Source organism: Microtus oregoni, unplaced genomic scaffold (assembly GCF_018167655.1).
Source record: "Microtus oregoni isolate MIOR12 unplaced genomic scaffold, Mior012 000021F_ref0000039, whole genome shotgun sequence".
In the NCBI taxonomy this organism is placed as follows: domain Eukaryota; kingdom Metazoa; phylum Chordata; class Mammalia; order Rodentia; family Cricetidae; genus Microtus; species Microtus oregoni.
In genome coordinates, this window is record NW_024543080.1 from 35,341,473 (window position 1) to 35,366,598 (window position 25,126).

Below are 25,126 nucleotides of genomic sequence, written 5' to 3' on the forward strand. Positions count from 1 at the left end.
ACAGTACAAAGATTCAGTCCTGAGAAGACACACACAAATAAGAAAAACAGACTAAACAGGATGTTTTTATGTATTTGTATATCTATATTTACAAGTAACAAGGATAATCAAAAAAAAAAAGGCTATCAATTAGAAAGGGAAACACAGGGGTGAGGAAAACATGGGAGGAATGCTGTGGAGGTTACAAGGGACATGTTGAAGGGACAAAGGGAGGGGGGATATAATGTCATTATACATATATATATATATATTAAAAATATAAAAAATCTTAAATCTTCAGGGTCTAAGCTCTTTACTCTCCTCTAAAGACCAATAAGCTGAACATGTTGTATGTATCAATGTGCTTTTCAGGACTATTGACATAAGAATCGTAGGCATGTCATTAAGTAGTTTTCATTTATTGTATTGGTCACAAAAATATTGAGTACAATAGAATCATACAGTTTGGTTTATAGTTTATTATAATAGCATAAATAAAGGCAACCCCCCGTAACATTATAGATAAGAGAATCATTTGCAATTGATTGTCACATAGAAAGAAGAGGTAAAAATTCAACTATAAAATTAATCAGCAATATAAGGAGAAATAAATAAAAATACTAAAGGACAGTAGTTTCAAAATTTTATGGCACATGGTGACTACAAAACATATGTTCATTTGTTTCAAATATATATTACTTGATTTATGTTTACATAAATTATTTGTTACATATTTTAGGTTGAACAAATGGAAGAGATAAATGCGCATAACCTACTGACAGAATAAAAAACTATAATTGAGAAACAAAAATTTCTGTACGCCCTGCTATATTAGCATCCATGATTCATTCGCGTCCTGTCACGGAAGGAAACAGCCTGAAGGAGTATGAAATGCATTTCCAACTGTCTGCACACTAATTTCACATGAGCTCTACTCATTATTATCAGACATCAGTACCATCTTAGTATAAATGGCTCAATCACATCAAATATCATATTTAATTGGAGAAACTCTGCAGTAGTCATCCTATTTTAGAAACACTTGCTTTGTGAATAATAATCGTTAGTAGTAGCAGATGAAAACGCTTAGGACAGTTGATGCTACCTCTTGTCATTCTAGGTCACAGACCAAAGTGGAAATGTACCTGCTTAAATTTTATCTCCTTCCACACACACACAAATCTACATTCACAATGCTAAGAAAATTAGGTTGTAGATTTATACAGTGTCTTCCAGTGATGAAGTAACAATAATGCAAAAGAGCTTCTTGCATGCAGCTCATCCTTGTATGTTTTTATATTAAAAGGCTCTCCTCTACCCACATGAATAACTAGGACTACAAGTTTAAAAGGCCAGTTTCTGGGATATTGACATAATGGCCCTGTATTCCTTGAACACTTAGGTGGCTAATCATCCTAAACTCATTGGGAAATTGTGGGAAAAATAAATAATATGGCATGATCTGTCATCTGTTTCTACAACCTCAGAAATCTTGTTCAGTGGGTACCAGAATGACCTAAATTGCATTTTCTCTCAAATCCCCAGTTCCTCACTTTCCCTGATTGACAATGGTACTTCTTCTTCATCATCATTAAATAGCCTTATTAAACAGCATTACATTGTCTAAGTTTTAGAATTAAGTCCTGAGGTATACACTTCCACTTCTTTGTTGATCTAGCAAAGGCCCTGATGATTTCTATATAATGCATCCAAGGAGTTAAAGCAAGGCAAAGGAAACATCTTTTAGTAGTCTCCACATTACGAAGGTGAAACAGGAGGAGATGGATATGGCCACTCTTGATTCCATTCAACTGCAAGTGAAGAAAAGACCTCCTGATCTTCTTTTCACACTCCTGAGTTTGACGACATCTGAGTCTCTCCACCATGCGATTGAAAAGATTGCAAAACCTCTCTCACATCCCTGTTTAAGTCCATATTCAGACCTTTATTGTTTTCAGTCATGTTTGCAAAGTACAGTTTGATTTCTTTTAGCAGATTGTGTGTGTGTGTGTGTGTGTGTGTGTGTGTGTGTGTGTGTGTTCTTCAAAATCAGGACTTCACTTTAAATGAGCTGGTGATCTTGCCCCTTGGGAATCAATTTCTTTCTACAATTTCCAAGTCTATTAGTATCCAACATATTGAGTTGGAACTTAACATGTATTTCACTTACGAGCACATACATTGATTTTACACGATTCCTCAATGTGGCCAGGTGGGTTCGTGGTCTGCACTGTATCCACCTACAAAAAATACAAACATATATGTCTGCTTTACAGGGATGTGAGTAGGATTTTGCCAGCCTAGCTGCAAAGCTTGAACTGCATGTCTCAGCTAATGGTATTCTATCCTTCTTAAAGATGTGCTTGCATTGGTCACGGCCTTTTTCAGAAGTCACAGAGACATAGCAGTTCTCACTACAATTAACAACCCTGGGGGCACCTAAATCAATAGAGCTGGCGAGTCCCAAGGATGCTATCCCTGACAAGAAGTGTTTGATTTGTATAAGAATCATTGAGTTAATTGTGTTTCAGGGTTCAGGCCTTTCAAGGCTATGAAATGTCAACGGGAGGGAAGATGGAGAGTGCAGAGTCTGTATTCTGTAATCGGAATAGAGTGATATGGCAATTATGCTGCAGATGCTTTTAACTTACACATCCATGAAGTGTCATGGATGGGAGCTAGATCTAAACGTTCACACCCTTCAAGTAGTTTTGGTCTCCAAATGAAATCATGAGATAGCTCACTCTCTCTCCATAGAAGCCTAGCAATTTACATGCGATGCAAAAATGGACTGCTGATCTCTGGTAAACACGAACGACTCTCTGCTTCAAAGTCATGACTGCTGTCAAGCTGTGCTTCCTGCCTTTGGATCTAATTTGTAGAAGTAGAAGTGGAGATGCATATGCATTCAAAATATTTTGGAGCTAATGTAAGCTTTAAATGGTGTTAAGTATTATTCTGAACTTGAGACCAATCAATGGGCTATTTTTATTTTTCGCTTTCTATGCCAGAAATAACACAAAGCATTTTTTTGTTTGATGTTACAAATGATGACAGTAAAATCCTTAGTAAGCCTGAAAATTGCAAAAAGGATCATGTCATTTTCAGCATGTAAACCGATGAATGAAGTTCATGACTCAAAGTGCTTAAGAATCAGGATAAAGAGACAAAAATCTTCAATTTAAATTCCAAGGTCACAACATACCTGCGTGCAAAGACAAACCAGAAAGAAGTAGCTGTTGTTTCCCCCTGAATGCTTACTGACTTATTTATAAAAGTGGATAGTATAATAAAATGACTAATTTGAAAGTTAATTATTTGAGAGGAAGGCTTAACTCTGAGAAATGCTCTTAGTAGTGAGTTATCCTTATTAGCCATATACGTGAAAGCAGCCTTAAAAATGTCATAATTGCTTATTAAATATTATCTATTATGAAAATTATTTTCTCTAGTAACTCTAAAAGTTAATAAATTTTAGGCTTTGATCTATTGCATAATCATGTCACAAGTAAATATGATCTGAATCGTAAAATTACATCAGATATACGATATCTCGTTTCACAGGATGCCTATCAGTATACGTTTAATTCAGGCTTTTTTACTCAAGGTAGTTGGAATATTTCAGTTTATATTCTATTTTCAAATTAACTTGCACCCATCACATCAGCATAAAGCATGAAAAACATTCCATCTGACTCTTCTGTGTCCTCCACATATGTGACATGCATACATAGTGCTTATGAAACATTTAACTGTTTTGCAGTTATTCATTTAATTTTTCTATCATATTCAAGTCTACATTGTCATCCCTGAGGGTAGACTTCATGTTCACTCTATGTGTTCTTTTCCTGAATCTGCACATGATTGGTAGGTAATAAATTGTGTTAATGAACGAATGTATTTTTGGGAATTAATAATTAAGCAAATCAAATTATCTGTTATTCTCTGATACCATGCATGCAATTTTGAAATTTTAAAATTGTGTGGACATCCTGCCTTTATATTATTTGTTGTAGAACTTTTGATCTTAGAACACAGCTCTTCTGAATGGTAGCAAATGATATATACTTTGCCAGTACATTATTGTCTCCAATTTTTATATTTAAGTTTAGTCTGAAAATACAAAAATATCATTAAGCTTCTTTTTCTCTTTTCCATGTGAAAGTAATTTATTTTCCTCTAAAGGTATGATCTATGCAAAGTTTTCTGCAAAGCTTTTAAGAAATGAGTGAATAAATGAAACATTTAAAAAATACAAATCCGAAGAGTCAAAATGTTGAATGTTTTATTTTTAAAGCTGACTTATAGTTTCAACTTATAATCATATCCAGGAGTATAAGACATTTAAATAATATATGCACCATCCTGTCATGTAAGATAATGAAATCCCCTTATTAAAATGTTACTCAGAACTGTTCCACTATTTAACTAGCTGTGAGGAGCTGTTTGTGGTTTTAGATTGAGATGCATGGAAAAGCACAACTGTATACTATTATTCACCTTTCACCAGAGTCAGGAAAAACAGGTTCTTACTTCATGTTTCAAAATTACTGTTTTGAAGCAAAACAGTATATCAAATTTCAAATCCTTCATTGAGCCCACAGAGAATCATTTAGGAATCACAATTCTGAAAACTATGTTGGTGTGGATCGGAATAGAAATGTATGTTTCCAGGATGTGTTTGCTTTGATTTGAAACACCTAATTAGAATTGCCCTGGAAGTAATTTTCAGATCACCACTACTAAGGATATAGGCGTCAATAAATCAGACCCGACCAATCTTTCAGTCAGGTCCAATTCAGGTAAAGTTGTAGATTCATGGTCTGTGTCTTCACCTTCCAACCTCACACCTCAATTCATTTCTACCGCTCAGGCAACAAGTCACACACACACACACACACACACACACACACACACACACCCTTTTCTATGAGACTATCACTACATCACAAACCTTTCATTCCCTAACTAAATGACCAATTAACTAATCAAGGAATGTAATTTACAGAAGTTATTTCATAGTAGTTGAGTTCCACAACTGACTTTCTCCCTTTTCTTGTGCTCCCAGGACAATAGTGACAAGTGCCAGGAGAGGGAAACTGAAGTACTCGGAGACTAGCAAGAGGACGCAGATCTAGGTATAAGAAAATGCAGAACTCCACATATATATATATATATATATATATATATATATATATATATACATGTATATGTATGTATACACATATATATGTATGTATATATACTCTGTGAAAGAATATGTATTTTTCTACTTACTTTCATTAGGTATGCCTCAATTCTAATCATGTGCCTATGTAATTGGAGAAGATTAAGTGCACGTGTCTGTTGAATGTGCTTGCATATAATTGGCAACATGTAAAATAACTCTTATGAATATGCATTATTTTTCCTTGAGTGATGTTCAAATCGAGGAAAAAATGAGAGGCATCTCATAAAAGGCAGACTGTATTCCAAAACACAAAGAATATGTTCATTCTAAGTTCTGCAATCTAGAAACTGACGTTGTTACTAATATTTGAGAACATGACTGACCAATAAGGAATTCAATTTCCGGCATGGTAAGGAAGAAGCACAGCCCCTTAAAACAGGAAGTTTATTATATGTTTGAATATTAAAACCTACTTTAATTGGAAAAGAAGAAATACACTAAACATAGGATTTAGATAGTTGAAGGACAATAAAAAGGTAATTCTCGGTAGTAATTTGATCTTGTCTTATGATCTATATAAATAATTACAAAAACTGTCAACAGTGATGGTGATTAGGGACTGTGGCACCCATGAAGAACGGATGGAGTTGGCATCTAGGACCCCAACACAAGGCACACTAAGGACAGTTGAGCAAAAGAAGCAGCAGAGGGTCCCTCACCATTTTCTCCCTGAAATAGGTCATCTGTTACCTCTTGAAAGACTTGTGGAGCAGAAGTGTGTATACCTGTAGGAAAAGAATTTCCTCATCTATGGCAACACAGGGCCACTTGTGCATCTACACAAACCGGCCATGCTATGTTCCTATCTGTGCATAACCGTTGCTTCAGACGCCCTGTTCCAACATGCTTCACAATGGTTCTCCACTTGTGAAATCTAACCATAAAAATGTCTCCCTGTTTCTTTGACTTATTTCCTCATGAAAGATCCTGTATCATGTAACGTATATATCATATATTCTTTTATAAACCTCCAAAAATATGAAGAAAGACATTTTTCTTCACAAAAAATGTTTATTAAAATATCATTTAACCTTACAAAGCCTTTCTGAAGCAGCAATCTGAACTCTGATCACTTCATGTTGAAGAAAGTGGAGCCAAGAGACAGATATATTCTTATATAAAATTGCATACGGATAAACTCGGGAACCTAAATCAGGATTTGGAACTCCTAGTCAAATCCATTTTCACTACACTGTTTGCACATAAATTACTGTTTAATTCTGATTTTTAAAAAAATAGACAAGTGTGTTACAATCATAAATGCCTCTATTGTGGCATGGTTTAATAAATAATAAGCAAAAATTTATACTTCCTAAACTATTATAAAAGAATATGTTATGCTGACTTCCCGAAGTTTATGTGTTTATCATACTAATCATTATTAGCTCATTTACATGTGTGAGGCATGTGCGCACATATACACACAAAGTCACATTTGTCTGTATTGCTTTGACATTGCTAAGGAACAAAAGTCTTTTTTTTTTTTTTTACCATTGGTTACTGAATCAACCAAAAAAGGAAATGCCATAGTAATATATACCCATTCCCCACCTGAAGTTGCTTGCTCTTGCTTTCAGAGTGTGAATGACTTGGAGCCTAATAAAAGAATTCCTTGGGTTGGAGAGTCAAGCAATCAATATTGATTGACTTGGCTTCATATTAGAATTATAGAATTTCAGTGTCAGCAACAATGCCTAAGTCTATAAAGTCCAGTCTTGTACGAACATAGAAAGAAATAGATAGCATCCCAAGAGACCAGCCCAGTTCAGAGGGAACTTCTTTTCAAAAAAAAAAAAAAATCTTTTAAAGAAAGCCACAGAAACGTAAATATGAATGCTTTTGCAACCAAGGAGAGAGGAAGATGAAAACCAAGTAGGTGAGCTTCTGAGAGACCCAAACCATCAGAAGAGGACTGGCGGGGGCAGTGGGAAATGAGCTTGTGGAATGACTAACCTTAAACTTGACTCAGCTAGCAGCCCAAGGACAGGGAAAGAATTGTCTTGGAGAAAAGCAATTGGTAAGGAAGATAAGAGATGAAGTCACAGGCAGTGAGAAACTAAAGCCTAGCCTCCTGAACATCATATATAGACAACATGTCAAGAACTCTAGAGATAATACATACAGTTAAACTACTTGCTAAGGAAAAGCAAAGTGATGCAAAATTCATTTCTGTTTTACTATAATATTCAAGTATTTCCCATGTAGTTCTTTTTCTTTGAATTATAAATTTTAATAACAATTTCAAAGAAAAAATGTTGTGAATTCCGAAGTGATAGAGATTAATTCCACTACTGCTAAGCACGATATAACTAAAAAATGATAAGAGGGGTCACCGCTTTACAGTTTCATTTGCACGGGATTAAATTTTAATACGAATGTATTCAAAAGCTCACGGTGTTCTTGAAGCTCCTGGTAAAAAGTAAAATGATACCAGCTTATATTATCACCATTATCCTCTTCAGACCAACAGTTTTGGTAACCCTTGGACACAACAGCAGCGCAAGCTAATCTTTGTGTGCCAAAGCAACAATAACTCAAAAAAAAAAAAAAAGGAAGAGACACTCATGAGAAGATGGCAAGAGGATGCTCTGCTGTCCTCAAATGCCACTGGAACTAGACTGTCTGGAAAAATGGTGAGATGCTTGGGGAGTCCTAGTCAACTGAGTCTGACCCAGTAACGAGAAAACAAAGGAAACACAAGATAACACTGTAGCTTGAAAACGTTGTGTTTTCAGAAGAAAACCAAAGCTAACCAGCCAGCTTTGAGCTTACAGAAAATGTTGGCTCAAAATGTAAAATTTTGCACACGGATTATGTGGTCTGTTTAGTAGGTAAAAATTGAGTATGATTCTATTTTAATTTGGCTTGTAGTTTACCAGTCTCAAAAATCTATGCCTTATTGCAGTTAAAAATTACAAGACTCTTCAATAAATACTTTCCTACGTAATAAGACCTTGATTTAATATATGCATATCAATACATGCATGGATTTAAATAGTACTTTCAGTATACAAAGATACACTATATCAATAAGAAACATATAGAAGAAATGTAATCTCAAAGATAAAGAGGCTGTTTTTTCTTTTACTAGATGACACATTTTACCAGTAACAATTATTGAAGTCCAGAGAGGTGCCAAAGTCAACTCAATAAAACATTAAAGATTTAGGACTAAAATTAAATGCCTTCAGAGTTTGGGAGATTCATTAGTGGTAATGGTGCCTGCTGCCCAATCCTGAGAACCAGAGTGAGTTCAAATCCCCAAATGTATGTGAAAAGCTGGGCAATGCCTGTGGTTGTGTTTACAGCCCAGCACGGTGGTATAGTGGGGAGAGAGACCAGAGGATCACTATTGGCCATCACGACCTCCATTCAGGTTCAATATGAAACCCTATATCAAGGAACTATGGGAAAAAGTGATAGAGCAGAACACTCTGTACTTTGCATATGCACTCTTCTGCATGAACACACTTCATGCACAGATACTGCACACACTAACAAACCCACAAAGAACCCATAGTCATCCTTGTGATCAATCCTCACCTTCAGGTCAGTGTTTATTTCCATTTAAATTATAAAACTACATCTCGGAAAAGCTGAGGATTTCAGAATGAGGTTGCTCAAATAAAAACCAAATGTCTCTAATCCCAGTAACTCTAGTTGTGATATAAAGAATTCTTATGATTTACAGTAGACTTTATGCTAATAACGCCAGCGGGCTTATCCAAAAGACTGCAATGCAAAACATAAAATAAATGTAAAATGGCAAAACAGCATACATTGTGATAGGAGATAGGTCTGTGTTTGGATGGCTCTTTAGAATTTTTATTTTGAAGAGTTTAAAAATCATTAGAAATTAATATGAATTACTTTTAAGTCAAGCTCTAATATAGCTTCATTTCAAGCTTTTGTAGAGGGCATGGTTCTAATCAATATTGCATCGAATTTTTAATATGTTTAATATTGTATAAAAAGGACTGCAAATCTTAGATTTTAAAATAGGTCACAATGCTTAAAGCACTTAATCACAAAGCAATATGGTGTGTCTCAACAGGAAAAAAAGGATTACGTTCTTTTCTTTTTTTCTCCTTTGTCTTTATAAGTGCAGTGTGATGTATTAGTTTAATTAAAGTCTACCAAATTATCATAAGGATTTTATGTGCTGCAAATAATTGGCTTTTTCTTCCCTGCTCACTTTTTGTTAATGGAAGCAGAACATTTTTTTTTTTTATGATGCTTAGTATAAGATACTTGAAGACTGCAGGGAAGTAAGGCAATTGAGGGGCCTAATGAAGTGACCTTTGTCATCTAGGACTTGAAACAAAATTGAGCCTGCACTAATGCAATGAAGATAAGCCAACGTTTCCAAACAGTTAAAAGGATAGATAACATTATGGCTCAAAGCCAAACTATACCAAGAATCCATCCATACATAAAAATGACAATCCTATTAATAGGAAATGCTGAAGAGCTCTGAAATGAGGTAAAATGTATAAATAAATCACATGAGGATGCTTTTAGTGCATGTCATGGTAAATCAATCTTTATCATGGAACATGTTAAGTTAAAATGCAGATAAAGTTATATTAGGGGGTACCTTTTTAATACGGGGCAAATTATGCCCACAAGTGAACAAAGAAATAAATGAAAGCCATTTCAGAAAGTTAATATGATGACCATACCAATTGTTACTTTGAGTGTAAAGAAGAAATAATTAAAATATATAAGCATTTACAGGACACCTCTCTTTAACAGAAAATCTGGGGATATCCTATGAACTTTAAATATCCCCATTCATTGCCTGTGGAATTTAGATACAGAATTTCTAGATATTTTTAGATATTCTAGTCGAATATCTAAAATCCATTGCTGAATATGTATATCCTCTATTCAATTATAATCAACTGTGCTTCTATAAAAAAAAATGACATTGGCCAACACTCATGTATAACTTTCCTGAAAGAAACCGTTTTACAGAAACTGAAGATTTTGTGAACATTTATTTGCTGCTCTGAATTAATTCATAAAGTTTCTGCGGCCATTCTTGGCCTTCTCACTTGGAAAGAGTTTTGAATTAGTGATAAAAACTAGCATTCTGCTGGGTGTTTCCAGAATGCCAGGCCAATGAACAAGGTCAGTAGGAAACAGATACTATCAGCAATCACAAAGAACAAAGAAAGGACTCAGCGCTGAGAAAATAACTTGGCCACACTGCAGACCCAAAGCATGGCAGCAGTGGAATTTTAAGTCCAGGAAGTCTCCTCTAATCTCTGTACTCTTATGCACTCTACACTCCACTGCCTCTCCAGTTGCTGCGGAATTTTTGCTTAAAGGCAGCTATTGTCACACTTGCTCTGCCTTTCCAAATCAAAAAAAAAAAAAAAAATGTTTTTAAAGATCCATACTTTTTAATATACCCTTAAGCAGTTTGAAATCTAAACGTAGGTTTGTTTTTTTTAAAAACTTGCTATTATTGTTTTATTTTTTGTTTTGTTTTATACGTGACCTCACTATGCCCCCCAGGCTAACTTCAACCTTATGATCTTCTTGCTTTACTCTCTTACAAGAAAGGATCTCTTACTCTCTCCTTCTTTCTCTCCATCCCTCCATCTGTCTTCATCTTCCATTCCTTTAAACAAACACACACACATACACATGGACACACATACAAACACACAAGCATGCATGAGGACACACACACTTCATATTACAGTAATACTTATATTTATGAATATTGATATGTGCTCATAAATATATATTAAGAGGCATAAGTATAATGTGTTTTCCTCTCCTCTCAAGGGTACTCTATTCTTATAAAATCCCAGGACCTCAAAATTCACCAAAACAAAAACCTAACCAAGAGAATAACAATCTCTCCTACATCTGAACAGATATACCTAAGAAGAAGGGCTTTCTTGGTGAGGATGCATGCTCATTTTGAACAGATACCATCTTGATTTACTCCATTTGTTTTAAGCCAAGGAGTGAAAAAGGATCTTTGACAGAACTGTCATCTTTAAAACACACTGATATTTCATTTTCCCTTTTGCACTGTTTAGATTGCTTAGTACTGAAATGCTTCCAGCAGCTCCTATGTCCAATTTTTCAAAGCTGTCATTTCCTAGTAAATCTGCTTAAGCAAAATACTAATGTTGTTAGGAAACAGAACAAACATATATTATAAAATGCATTCTATTCTTCTTTGCAGGTCAGAATCTAAGGCAAGAATGAGAACTTGGATGAATACGTGGAAAAAATTGAAAGATGACTATGATGGATTGGCTAACGTCCATGCATCACATGCATTTCTGATTAGTTTGAAAGGTACTCTTGGACTTAGCTCAGTAGAGGTTCTGAGCAATTATCATATAATCAAAATGTTATTTTCAATGCATTCACTAAAGGTCATTGCATTTATAAAAGCAAATCCTGGTGGGAAAATGGGACAATGAAAGATGACCGTGGTTGTCTTTTCTAGGTTCAAAATTACAGCAGCCATCATAATTTAACTTGTCATTATTTTATGACCCAGAAAGAAACAACTACATTGACAACAAAAATCACCAAGTTTGTAGACTTCTGGCCTTTCTGAAATGTGTGATATCATACACTCATATCCTGTGGTACCCAAATGAGGGAATCAACAGCAGATACTAACATCAAAGTAATATATGTAAGGATGAATGGTGTGAGAACAAACAAGACTTGTCATTTCCAAGCAATGTCCATATGTAGTAACGTGCTTTAGGAAGAATCAGCCATGTTGATTGAAAGAATTACCCTATGTTTTTAACATAAAATATATATTCAGGATACACACACACACACACAAACATATGTTCCAAGCTGAACACATTTAAAGAAGATTCACATTGCGCATGCAACTTTTTATTTCAAAAATGTTTTTACACAATTTTGGCTGAAATTAATATTTCTAAGCATATGCAATCCAAACTATGTAAGTATTGCAATTGTATCCATTGCCTTAAAAAGCTAGTCATGGCTCAGCAACAGTCAAGATTGCTTATGGTGTACAATCTGAAACCCAATTCTCTCCTGGCACTCTAACACTGGATCTGTCACCCTTTAACACCACAAAATCAATACCCTGGAATGTCATGGTTCTCTGCTGGCCCACAAAGTCAAGGCATGATCAATTTCAACTTCCTTACTAGACAGAAATAGACTTAGACAAATAAAAGATTTCATTCAAGTTAAATTCAATAAAGCAAAGGAATAAAGGTGGAGGGAGTCAAAGTTGTTAGAATTCAATCCAATAAATGTAGACTTACATCTAGACTTATTTTAAAACTCAACTACATTGCAAGCCATCCAAAAAGAATATGTTATAAATTAAAATAAGCATTTGAATTACTGTAGTTCCCAAATTAAGACGTATATCCACTGAGTGCTCACACACACACACACACACACACACACACACACACACACACACATTCATTTCAAACCTTGCATCATTTAAAAAGCAGTGGAAGAGTCTTAACTGGATTTCTCATTGCATGTATATCTGGGTCATATAATGTTAATGTTGACATCACTTGCCAGTGCTAACAAAAATCTTATTCTTCCTTTAATAAACCTTGAGTGCCTAAGAGAGTTCCCTGAGAATAAGTCTTTTAATAAATATCTGATGGCTGAAGAAAAGGAAATGCATGTGTTCCATGTTTCCTACATAAACTGTATCAGAGCAAAGTTTCTCTCTTTCTTGTCTATCGCTTTTGGTCTGGCTTCTGTATTGTCCCATGTACTCAGCAAGCACACTGTTGCTATTGTGGGTGAATTGATGCCCCACATATGGCTAATCAACTGCTAAGGTTCTCTAATCAACTGTTAACGTTCTCTGAAATGTAAATGATTGACATTGAGAAAACGATTGAGTGGTTAAAATTTTGTATATCTTTGTTTTATACAGTGTCAAATTCCCATTGTATATGATCGTGAAAACAGTATTTATTAATACTGTGGGAAAACTAGACCTGATAGTTGAGAGGAACAGAGTGGGATTTTAGCTCACTAACTTGCTGTGTAACTTCGCTTTCCTAGGACTCTCTAGTCTTAGGTACAGAAACAAGGAAGGACATGAGAATAAGGAGGTTCTCATGTATCCTCTTGGGAATGTACCCTCTTGGATACTTGAAGGGACACGAATTTCAAAGAAATCAATGAAAGAGGCTCTAGAGGTCAGAAAAAGAGAAAGAAAGCAATCCTATTACTGGAGTTAAAAGAAACTGGTCATTGAATTGAGAAAAAAAGGTACTGAAGGAACTATAGAGATGCTAACAGTTGTGGGAGGCCTTGGCAGCATTTGGTGGAAGACTACTTGAGTTCTACTTTGAGGCACAGTAAGGTGGGGAACATATACTATTCTTTCTCTTGCCTTCCTATGTCATCAAAACTAAAAGAGAGATTATGACTGCTCCCTTCCAGCTTGTATCATGGGTAAACTGTGGTACGTGAGTCTCAACAATAAGATTCATAGAAATGTCCTTAAAGAGGCACTATTTTCCAAAATAGAAAGCAAATGGATCCAAAAGAAGATTTTCCATTCTGTTTTGTCCACTGTTCTTTCCTTACTAGAAGAAAAAACAATACAAAATAGAGACAACCACATTCTTTAAATTGTGGACAGGAAAAATCAAAGGGTGAAAATGTAGTGCAAGCTTGCCGAGTCACAACATCCAGACCTGTGCTGTACAGGAAAAGCAGCCTCCCTTCCTCCCCTATTTAACTACGGTGCATTCATTATTTGCTACTGAGAGCATTCCTGGATGATATCTTTTCTAAGGGAAAAATAGAGAGACTAGCAACCACAAAGAACATAAGGAAGTGAGAGGGATACGAGAGTTCATAGCCACTGCTATTAACACACTAAATAATGTAGGTCTGTACTCTATTTGGTTTATTGACTTTTCCACTTTGTCTTCTCTTATGTTATTGACTTCTTGCAGGAAGAAGACTTACTTTGCTTAAGGTTTACATTTATTTCTCTCTGTGTTTTTTTCTGCCTGTCTCTATGTGTGTTTGAGTGTGTTCGTATGTATGTGTTAGAGAACCTAGCAGAGGGAAACCTGTGGGTGTTGGGTCTCTCTTTCTACGATGTGCACTACAGAAATAGAACCCAAGCCCTTAACTTGATGGAAAACTTCTTTACCTGCTAAACATCTTGCTGGTCCATAGGATAGCTTCAAGTGTTACCTGTTTATCATCTATATCTGAATTGAATTAAGAAGACGTGATATTCAGTTTGGACTGTCTTATTTATTAAATAAATTTTTAACAAGAATTTCATCCAAAACACATGAAAAGCATACTATTTATTTCCTAAGTAAACTATTAGAGAAATAAAGTCATGTATGGAAAATACATAATTATTCACAGCACATTGCGAGCAGTTATCCACACGGGATGATTCAAGTAAAACACATCATCGACACAGTATCTGGATTTAGTAAGTACTTAATCTGTTATTAAAACTGTACCACTCAAACAGTCTCTGTCCCTGTCATTTCTAGGAAATTTCTGCCCTAGCAAAAACATTGTACTCTTACAGGTATATTTCAGCCTCATGGACCTTCCCTCTAAGTGATGGCTGACGGAATTATGGAATGACTCTTAATCCAGGCATGGCTATATATTCTTTCTGATGCTTAAAACTGAAACCTCAAAAGAATACTGTAATTTTTTATACTAATACGGCATGCTACACCAAATAGACTTTCATACACAAACAGGTCATTTTCAGTACAAGATAAAAGGATTGTGTATAAAGATAGTCAACAGAAGAGGGGCAATTTGTATTCATTTCTTAAGGCTTAGTCCATGCGTTCCTTTATTTTCTATGAACTAAGGTAAGCTATAGTCTCATATTAGAGACCAAGACTACTGATTAAAGCATTCATCTTTGTCCCAGCACTGAAACATGTTACCAAGTTGGCTACACAAAATCTGAGTTCATAAATGCCTTTAAAAGAAGACCACCCATGTTCTCTTTTCCTTCTGTGGCTTTGGTAGCTCTATGATTTTATGAAAATGTTTATGTCATTATGAAAGAAAAAGGCACAAACAAGTTTTAAAAACTAAGAATTTCCTATTGACGTCTGATTCCTCATGTCTGTAAACATTTTTGAAACATACAATTAGCTTTAATCCTGACGAGTCACAACATTCTTTACTTTGAAATTTTTAATTGAGAATCTTCTCGTAAAGCAAAACCAAGGGACAATCCTATTTATTATGTGTACAATTTTCCATTTTTGTTCTCTAACAAGGCGCCTGAGGAAGAAAGCATAGATTTTATATTGTAGAGAAATACAACTGGCCAACTATTATATTCTTTCTCACCATGAGCACTGACACTCTGATGGCCTCCCGATGGCCAGATAGTAGAAGGAAATGATGTGTTTTCCAAAGGTGGCTACAGCCAAGCTGCTAAACACTTTTGGATGGCATCCCAGATGCAAGCATGTGTGGAAGGTCTTGTTTTGTTCTGCTGATGAAGAAAAAAACTTCTGAGGTTTTTTTTCTATGACCTAACTTTAACAAATGTCATTTTTCAGAGCTAAGGGAGTTTAAAGATGATCAACTCTATGTAGTTAGGGCAAAATTATGATCCTTTTCAAGATAATACATGAGGATTATGTGGAAAATTTTGGAGATTATAATTTTGGAGTAAATATAAATAGACCAAATTATACTTGCTTTCTATTTAGAATAGTTCAATAAACTGATTGCAATTAAATGTTAAATTTTCTTTTTTACATGTCACCTCCTCAAACTTGGGAAAATGAAGTTTAATGTTTATATTTTAAAATGTGCCATCTTAGACCTAAACTGTTAATCCCTTGTATTTGTCATAAAGAAAAAGGCACCTTAGTTACAGACATACATCAGCTTATCTCTTATATAGCCTGTTTACTAATAATATTGGAGATTATAGTCTTTCTATTTATTTTTATTTACTTATATGTTTATTATTTACTGAGACAGGGTAAAACTAAGTACCTGACACTGGCTAGGAGCTCACACTTATCCTCCTGCCTCAGCATCCTGAAGCACTAGGATTATAGTCATGAACTATTGCACCCAGTTTTGGTTTGTTTTGGTGTAAAGATGAACAAAATATGGAAAATTTTGCTTCTCCAAATTTGTTTCCCTGTAAAACTTCATCTGTGTTTACTTAGATGTAACAGTAGTTTAATTTAATTTTTGTTTAGGTTTCCAGTGTTTCAAGGTATAAAATGCATTTCATTCCCCTGTATTGTTATAGAAAGTTTGACCAGTGTTTAGTTTCTAATCTTCTGAGACACAAACGTTAACATTAATTATGCTGTAACTTACAAATTTCTTACTGTAACTTAAAAATATTTTTGAGAAGCAGGCACTCCGTTAGCATTGCTGGAGCGAATGTATTCATGAAGACAGATGTTCGAACTCTCGGGGATCAGACTATTCCCACCTGAGTGTCATATTTGTCTTTCCATTTACTTCACCCCAAACAGTTTCCATAACAAATGCTCTCATAATAGGGCCAAGACACTCGTGCTAGTTCCTATTGTTTAGAAGCAGGAAGTCATAAACCATTTCAAACCACATTCCCATAACTAAGGAAGCCTGCCAAAACACATGAAGGCAATACTGATTTATTCCCTACAGGAAAGGAAAGCTGATGGATTATTCCAGGCCAGGGCCACTGGAACTCGGTGCATTAGCAAGATCTGTAGGACCTGCTTTTAGAACAGACATCCCTTGTTTGAAAACAGAGCATGAAGTGATGTTAATCTGCAAGAGAAGGGAGCTGCTCGTGGCCCTCTAATCAGAGCATGGTACACTTGAATCATCCGCCCTTTCATTTTCCAACTCAGGATACCCACTGAGCCCGCTCCATTGGCCATTGTGAGTATAGCACTCTTAATAAACTCAAGGGGTGTTTTGCAAGTACAAGCCTGCGGGATTGGACACTTCAGGCAAAAATTTAGCTGCATAATCAAGAACATAGCTGAAAACACCAATTAATGGTGCAAAGCACAAATAATCAAGCTTTTGCTATGTAAAAACTGCTATGCACTGAAAATTAAACCTATGAAACACAGCCCTCACTTTTCAAGACAGCTCCTCGGAATGCCGACAGTAAAATTACATAATCTCTGCTGAAAAGTAAAAGGGGAGGACCGGTGACGTCTTAGTTTAAGAGAGCCTTATAAAACTGAAGCAGTCACTCCATATGTAATTCCAGAGTCTATTATTTCAACTTGAAAGGGAATAAAATTTGCAGGTTGGTGGACCTTAATGGAATGAGAGCCTCAAGACTAAAATGGAAATATAAAATAATGTTAATTTGCAGTGGATATCATAAAATATCTCAAAGTCGGGAATTATGCCCTAATGGTAAGCATGATTAAAGGACAGATATGTGCTTGGAGAAATTCCCTTTTGCTTGAAAGCGGGGAAGGCAAGCCTTGGAGCCAAATTGAGACTTATCAGACAGATATATGCATGCCAGACAAGCAGAGGGAAAAAAAGCCATGAAAGAATATCAACACAGATGGGAAGGAGATAGCTGACTTGCAGGAAACCATGCGGAGTGACAGCTCAGCAGGCTGTGGCTCCACACCTGATCTGGCAGCAGGGCCTAAGGGGGCCTGCTCTTGCAGCCAAGTCAGCAAGTCCAGAGGCAGATGTGGCTCTGTGAGCTGTGTGCAGGAAGTCCCGGTACCCAGCCTGCAACTCTGCAAGTGGTTCCTCAAAAATATGTAAAAACCACAATTCTGCTTGACTATGCTCAATAGCTAGCAAACCAGACTTCTACTTTCAGAATTATGAGAGCGAGAAAAAAAAATGCTCTCTACCAATAAAGGCTATGCAAACATTTATTTGACCCTGATCTGTGGGCCTCACTAGATTCAATTATTTTAAATAATGTATGTAAGTGGAATCAAAATCATTGAAAATCAATATTAAATTGATCCCATTTAAGAAAAAAAAATGTGCATTTCATAAAGTAACCTGAACCTATCATACAACTACCTGGAAAATTTGATGCCAACTCTGATCACAGTGTTGCTTCATTCCAAGTTGTATCCACATTGATTTTTGTCCAGTTTATGTAAATAGAGGGCCTTCTAAATAGTCAGGGGATTTTAAAGTACATGGGAAGTAGCAGAATGACAGAGATTGAAAAGAAAATTGTGGATAAAATAGATTATGCTTCTAGCCACCTGCATCTTCTTAAATAAATTCACTGCCAATAAAAAGAGAAAAATAGTAGTTTTCAACCAATTTTACTTTAAAATCTCCTACTTGAAACTAAGTTACACTGTTTACTTAGCCTGATTTCTTGGTGGAATGTGATGGAATTTCAGAGAACAAATATCTCAGATCCCATCCACCAGAGGTCTTTCTGTTTCATCCCCTTTGCCAATAAAGCTTCCTGGAGAGCAAAAATCAAATGTGTCGCAACAGCATCCATTCACCTGCCTTCTTTTCCTGAAATTTCAGCCATTTTACAAAATTCTGACATTCCCAGCAATAACCAAATGAAAAGTGCCTGGACAAGCATAAGAATTGTAATGCCCAATAAACTTAGCAAATCTAGTTCTTACGCAACAATAATTTAAGGGCTGGAATAAGACAGAATTGCTACAACTGCATAAAGTACCTACTGCTGCCTCCAATGTGAGAGGTAGCCCCAGATTTTTATGGTTGAAGAATATGGCATTCAAAACTAGAGTGAGAAACACTATTTAACATGTTCCTTTCTATGTCTGTTTTAAGATTACATTTAGTTTTTAATTACATATATGCATGATGCGTCTTTGTGGGGATATGTACACTTGAGTGTAGTGATCTTCAGAGGCCAGAAGAAAACACCAGATGCTTTGGAGCTGGAGGTGATTGATAGTCATGCACTATCTGATGTGGCGGCTGGGAAGCTAACTCGCATGCTCTGTAATAGCATGTGTTCCTCAGTGCCAAGCCATCTCTCTACCCATCACCTCCTACATTTTAAATGCTGCACTCCTGCTAAACGTCACATTATTAACATACCCAGAATATAGAAAGACTATGAAATATGTCCTTTGTAAAAGTCAAATGGATACGGCTTTTTAAAAGCTAAAAGTACACCCATGACAGTCAGATGAGGCAACCAGAATTGGAATTCTGCCTGCTACTCCAAAGGTTTTTAACTTAGGATCACTTCTATCTTTCCTCTGGAGGTTTACTTTAGAAGGAGGAGAAGGTTTATCTAAAAAGTTTCACTCTCTCCAGCTTTCAGGACAGTGCTCTAAATTAGAAGGCAGGCCCTCCAGGAGATACTACAGTTACAGCCACATTTTAATGTTTAGCTGGAATTCTAAAACTCTTTCTGCTCAGGACCTTAGAAAAGATAAAAGGTCTTTTCACTTTTGGCAGAGCCTTAAGGATTTCCAGCCAGAATGAAAGGAAGATTCTTATTTTTCTCAGAGATTGGCTTTTTATGAACAAGGCACCAGTTTCTACTTCTCCCCCTCTGCTGGCAAAACAAGTTAGAACAGTGGTTCTCAACCTCTGGGTCGTGACCCCTAGAGGGTAAGATGCTTTCACAGGTGTTGCCTATGATAGTCGGAAAGCACAGATAATTACAGTTATGAAATCGCCGCAAAAAAAACTTTATGGCTGGGGGTCATATTATTTGGAACTTTATTAAATGGTCACAGCATTGGGAAGGTAAAGCAGCACTGGGCTCAGCTCGAGGCTCCTTTCTGCACTGCCTTGCTCCCTGCAGCTACCACTGGATGATTCATTAGCATCACTTCCTGTGCACTAAAGGTTTCCCTGGGGCTTACTACTAAGAGCTAATCACCAGGGTTCTGATTTACCTCTCAGGTTCCGATTAGATCATAGTTTGAAGTGGGTCAAGGCCAACTGCTAATTCTTACCTAAACAAAAGCTACCCTTCTCAAGAAATGAGGTTTGTGTTTCCTGTTAACACCCATGACTCCATATTGTATCATTAAAAGGGTGCTCATACTGAGTTTAACAGGTGGGGGGAAGGGGAAGCCCAGGCTGCAGTAGCCATATGTTGTTACTACAGGGATTCCTAATGGGGAAACCTTTTGCAGCCCAATGCTAATTTTAAAACTTAATACGGGATTACAAAACCGAGTCAAGTATAGATTGAAAGATATGGCTATTCTTTACAGACAAAAGTGGGAGATATTTTAAATTTAAATGAGCATTTGGCATAACTCGGCATCTTTAAACATACTTGTTGCACAAATCTAGAGCCATTGTTTACAATTTGTATATGGCTGGGGATGTAGCTGAGTGACAGAGTGCTTGACTCTCGGGCTCAAGGCTCTTTTTTTGACTTCCAGCATTATTTAAAAAAAAAAAAAGAGGTAATAAGAGAAAGTTAGTAATTGTTTCTACAGTGGATAAGAAACTTCTTAGTTTTTTTTTCCTAAATAAGACATTGCTTTAGTGACTTCTGTCGTGTATTCATATAGCCTCTGTTTATTTATACATTACAGTATTTCTACAACTAACATCACTATGTGACTTTTATAAAGACACCAGCCCCAAGTCAATTTAAAACCCTGTATTTTCTTCCTGCACACTGACAGAGGTATCATAAAATTCTAAGTCAGGCACCATTGCCTTTATCACACATCACAAGTCTTGTGGGACCAATATGTTTTGCAAAGTAATACTTAGGAAAGAGCAAAAATATTAATTAAGACTTTAATGTTGTCGTATATTTCAAAATAATGTAGAAATGCTTTGCTTTCTTACAGTTGAAAACAGTGTCTTACTTGCAGAACAGTGTTATTTTGCAATTAAGAGGGACTCTTCTTGCAAAAGGAAAGATTCCTCTGGGACTATATCCCCAACCACTACTTCCTGTGACGTCTTATCAAAGTCTACCAGTGCCTCTTAAAAAACGTCATTTGGTTCCTTTTTGGGTCTCAAGGCAATTTGGATCCTTCCTCCTCCCTCCCAATTATAAATATATGAGTTAGATAATTGGCCCACCCCTTTGACTGATGAATTGCCTGAGCTGAAGAGACAGCTTCCCAGTAAAACACTAGCAATAGGTGGGGGAGGAAGTCTAATTAATCAGCCTGAATATTTAAAGTCATTATTGTTTCAAATCCTTTGGTACCTTCTTCAACTCTCTCAACTATTAAAACACCCAGTGCTGTGACCCACCTGCAGGCATCACACTCTTGTTAGAAAACAAGATAAAAGGTTTACTGTGGATAACTCATAAATAGGTATTGGGAACTCATGTATGCTTTTATTTATTCTTGACATCTTAGATTTTAAATTTAGATTCTTAAATTTAAAAAGCTGAAAATACAATTGCAAATATAAGGTAAGGAAAACTGTGTTCCCTGCTCCAAAGATAATCTGCACTATGTCTCCACTCCGTGTACTAACTTAAAAGCCATGGACAAAATCAGTAAGAGGACAATTTTGGGTGGAAGTCTAAAGATATTCAAAGGTACTAGAGCCTAAAGAAACAAAAGAAAAAAATGCATTTTGGAAATCTCCATGAGAGCAATTTGAGCCTCTGTTATAGGAAGGACAGAAGGCTAAGGAACATTACACATGAAGGTATCAGTTGTTATTAAGAGGCCTTCTTTAATCTGAGGTGACAAAATGAAATAGTGGGTATTATTTAAACTGGTTTCCTGTTATTGTGGCCTAACATTTATCATTCTCAGTTGTTTCCAGAAGTAATATATAGATATTCTGCTTGACAATTGTCATTACTTTCCTGCATACATAAATACAAGTACCAATATACATACTAAGTGCCCCAAATCTGAAAATCTGCCTTCCTTTCCAAGAGCTATCTTATTTTCAATGGATGTTTCTTATATAGATTAAACATTCAATACAGGTAAGACAAAGTACTAAATATTCATCGAATCAGTCATAGCATTAGATAGAACTTGGCTTCCATGGTCATATCATGTAACAGTAATGATTTAGTAAATCCCTAGGCTACTATCTCAAAAGCAAGCAGTTTCATTCATGAACTTCTTTCCATTCAATTTCTTATGACGGTTTAGCAGTGAATATTGTTCCAGTGTCTTTTTTAAAAAAATGCTATCAAGAATTGACTATGTACTACTGTATAGATAAAACAGAGAAAATTATAAACTGCAAATACTTTATAATACTGTAATAATGAATCATTTCTTAAAATTATGCATAAGGATGGGTCGCTGATGCCTACAACTGTTTTTCTACATTGTAACATACTGATTAAGCACAAATGTAACAATTTTGAGTGAATATTTCCTAAAATATCTTCCTCAATAACCTGAATTCTGAAACACAAGTTGAGCAATGTTGCCCAGTAATTATGAGTACTGAATATTAAATAATTACAAATGATGAGCTAGTGTCACCTCATGTCAATGAGTTTTACTTAGGGATCAATATCAAGATTCTTACATCTATATGTTGTTCCTCTCTTTGGCTATTATGTGCTACTGAAAATAGAATATAGCTGTCTTCCATACACCTCATGTTTCTGGTACTGACTGCTTGTAATAAGCATAAATTCTTTGTTGATGATGAAATGATGAAATAATGGATGAAATGATAAGAAGCAGGATCTATGTGAGGAACTAGACGGGAGTGAATTGTGTGACATTCCCTACTCTATGTGTTTTTTGTCCATATGTCTCAGTTCAGTTTCATTCCAGAGAGTAGATGCTACATGATGAACTGATGTTTGAAATGCATAAATGTATCAACACACAAGTGAGCGTACAAATGTAAAACAGCCTGAGGTTAGGTACCAAACAACTGCAAGGTGAACAGTATAATCTTTCAGTTTCTTTTTCCAAGTGGTACATTAGGTTATTGAGACCATATTTCATCATTAATGAAAGGGGATTTGAGATATAACAGAAATCAAAAACAAAACTGATCTTGAACTCCCAGGCTAACTGAGCCCCGTGGGATTACATTTCCTACTTCTGACTAGACAGCTATCCCCTTGAGTATCCGGGGTACATGCTAAAATACAGACTTGCAGTCTTGATAATGAATGTGCCCTACACATTAGAAATGTCCCCCTGTTTCCATGTTTACCTGCTACAGCAGTAGACAATTTCCTGTAAGCAGCTGAAGAGATTCTTGATATTCAAATGAGTTTACCCTGAATTATTTGGAGAGCTTTATGAGAAATTAACTGTAAAGTACTATGAATCCAGTTTGAATTCTGCTTACAAAAATCCATCCTCATCGACTAATATCTATACACTCAGGACTAGAAAATAAAGATTTAAAATTACTATTTGTTCTAGCAAGATGTCTCTGCAGATAAAGGTCTCTGACACCTAGACTTGTGACCTGAATGCCATCCCTGAAACCCAAGTGGTGACAGAGAAAACCAACACCTGGAATACTTCCATCTAACATATAGGTGTCCACATGTTCACACACATGTATGCGCTCTAAATAAATGCTAAAAAAATAATGCAGACAATTTAGACAAAATAGAGGTAATCATTGTCCCATCATTTAGCAACGCCTTTCTCATTAGAGAATATAATCAAGTTTGGATCATTGTGATTATATACATAGTCACTCTACTGATAGATAAATAAGAATCAGCGAGTTGATTCTCATTATAACTAAGAGGAAAATAAGCTTGCTTGATTTTGTGCATTTATTAATTTTACATTTTACAACTACCTTGAAGTTTTTAAAATACTTGTTGTTTCAATCTAAAGATTGATTACAAAACAGCAATTATAGAAAACTAAAGCTTTCTGTCTGAAAAGATTCTTTCTTTGGTCTTTGAAAATCCTCAAGGAGTAATTAAACTATTTCAATCTAATAGCCACCATTGATCTTCAAATGTTTTGCAATATTAAAAGCAGAGGGAGGTCATTTCTTAGTCAGACAAGTTAGGCATATAAGTGGAGACCTTCATCCTAGTAGTTCAGAAACCAAGGAAAAAGAAAAGTAAATGACTTTCGACACATAATCTTCTTTAACCATGTGGTTACATGCAAAGAGTCATGCCATTCAAAGGCTTTAGGCCACATAGTTTTGTTGCATATTGCACCAAACTAGTCATTATGAAATCTTCCATATACTTTAGACAGTGATTAATAATCAGTAAACAGCTTTTTGTATTGTTATGTTTCTTGTTGCCTCAGAAGAAAAATAACAACTAATCTTAAAAAATGCAAAATTTGTGGGTTGATGGTGGCACAAACCTTTAATCCCAGTATTCAGGAGGCAGGCGCAGACAGAGCTCTATGAATCCAGGGACAACATGGTATACAAAGTGAGTTCTAGGACAGCCAAAAGGTGTTATACAGAGAAACACTGTCTTGGGGCAGGGGGCAGGGGAAGGAAGGAAGGAAGGAAGGAAGGAAGGAAGGAAGGAAGGGAATAAATGCAAAATTCATTAAAAAGATCCTAATATAGCAATATAGTTTAACATTTAATGAACCATTTTTATATTCAGTTGTCCAATCATAACATTTCAAGAATGCTGGGAGATCAAGATACTTCACAGATTAATATATAAGCACAGTACAACTACCTCTGGCTTATACTTTACAAACTCTTACATCACATAGTCACCATCTCCTGAACATCAATAGCGCTTTTGATTCAGAAGGAGGCAAGGGTTCATATAGTTGCCTACGAATTAAGCACAGTGTTGAAAACGATCCTCAATGCTGCTTAGCAGGTATGTTCCAAGGTTATATCAAATTGTTCTGTCTATTAGGAGCCCTGTGACTTTCAGGCAAAAGAAACACTAAAAGCAAATTTTCCCCTACCAAGTAGATAGCATAGTCTATCTAATTCATATTCCTGTTAAATGGATTTTAAAAGATGATGAATTTTATGAACTTGGTCTAGTGTAGAGCATACAAC

The 25,126-nt window shown here is 35.8% G+C and overlaps 1 protein-coding gene across 6 annotated transcripts in view; it reads right to left on the reverse strand.

Moving 5' to 3' along the window:
* Positions 1-25,126, reverse strand: part of Pcdh7 (protocadherin 7) — a 421,730-nt gene that overhangs the window by 354,985 nt on the left and 41,619 nt on the right. Inside the window, exon 2 of one of the 6 annotated variants that reach the window (XM_041671586.1) lies at positions 2,123-2,219. The exons of the other annotated variants lie outside the window; for them this stretch is intronic. Coding sequence (XP_041527520.1) covers positions 2,142-2,219 — 78 coding nt within the window. The 3' untranslated portion in view covers positions 2,123-2,141. Of the gene's footprint in view, positions 1-2,122; positions 2,220-25,126 lie in introns of those variants that run through there. 6 annotated transcript variants of the gene reach the window in all.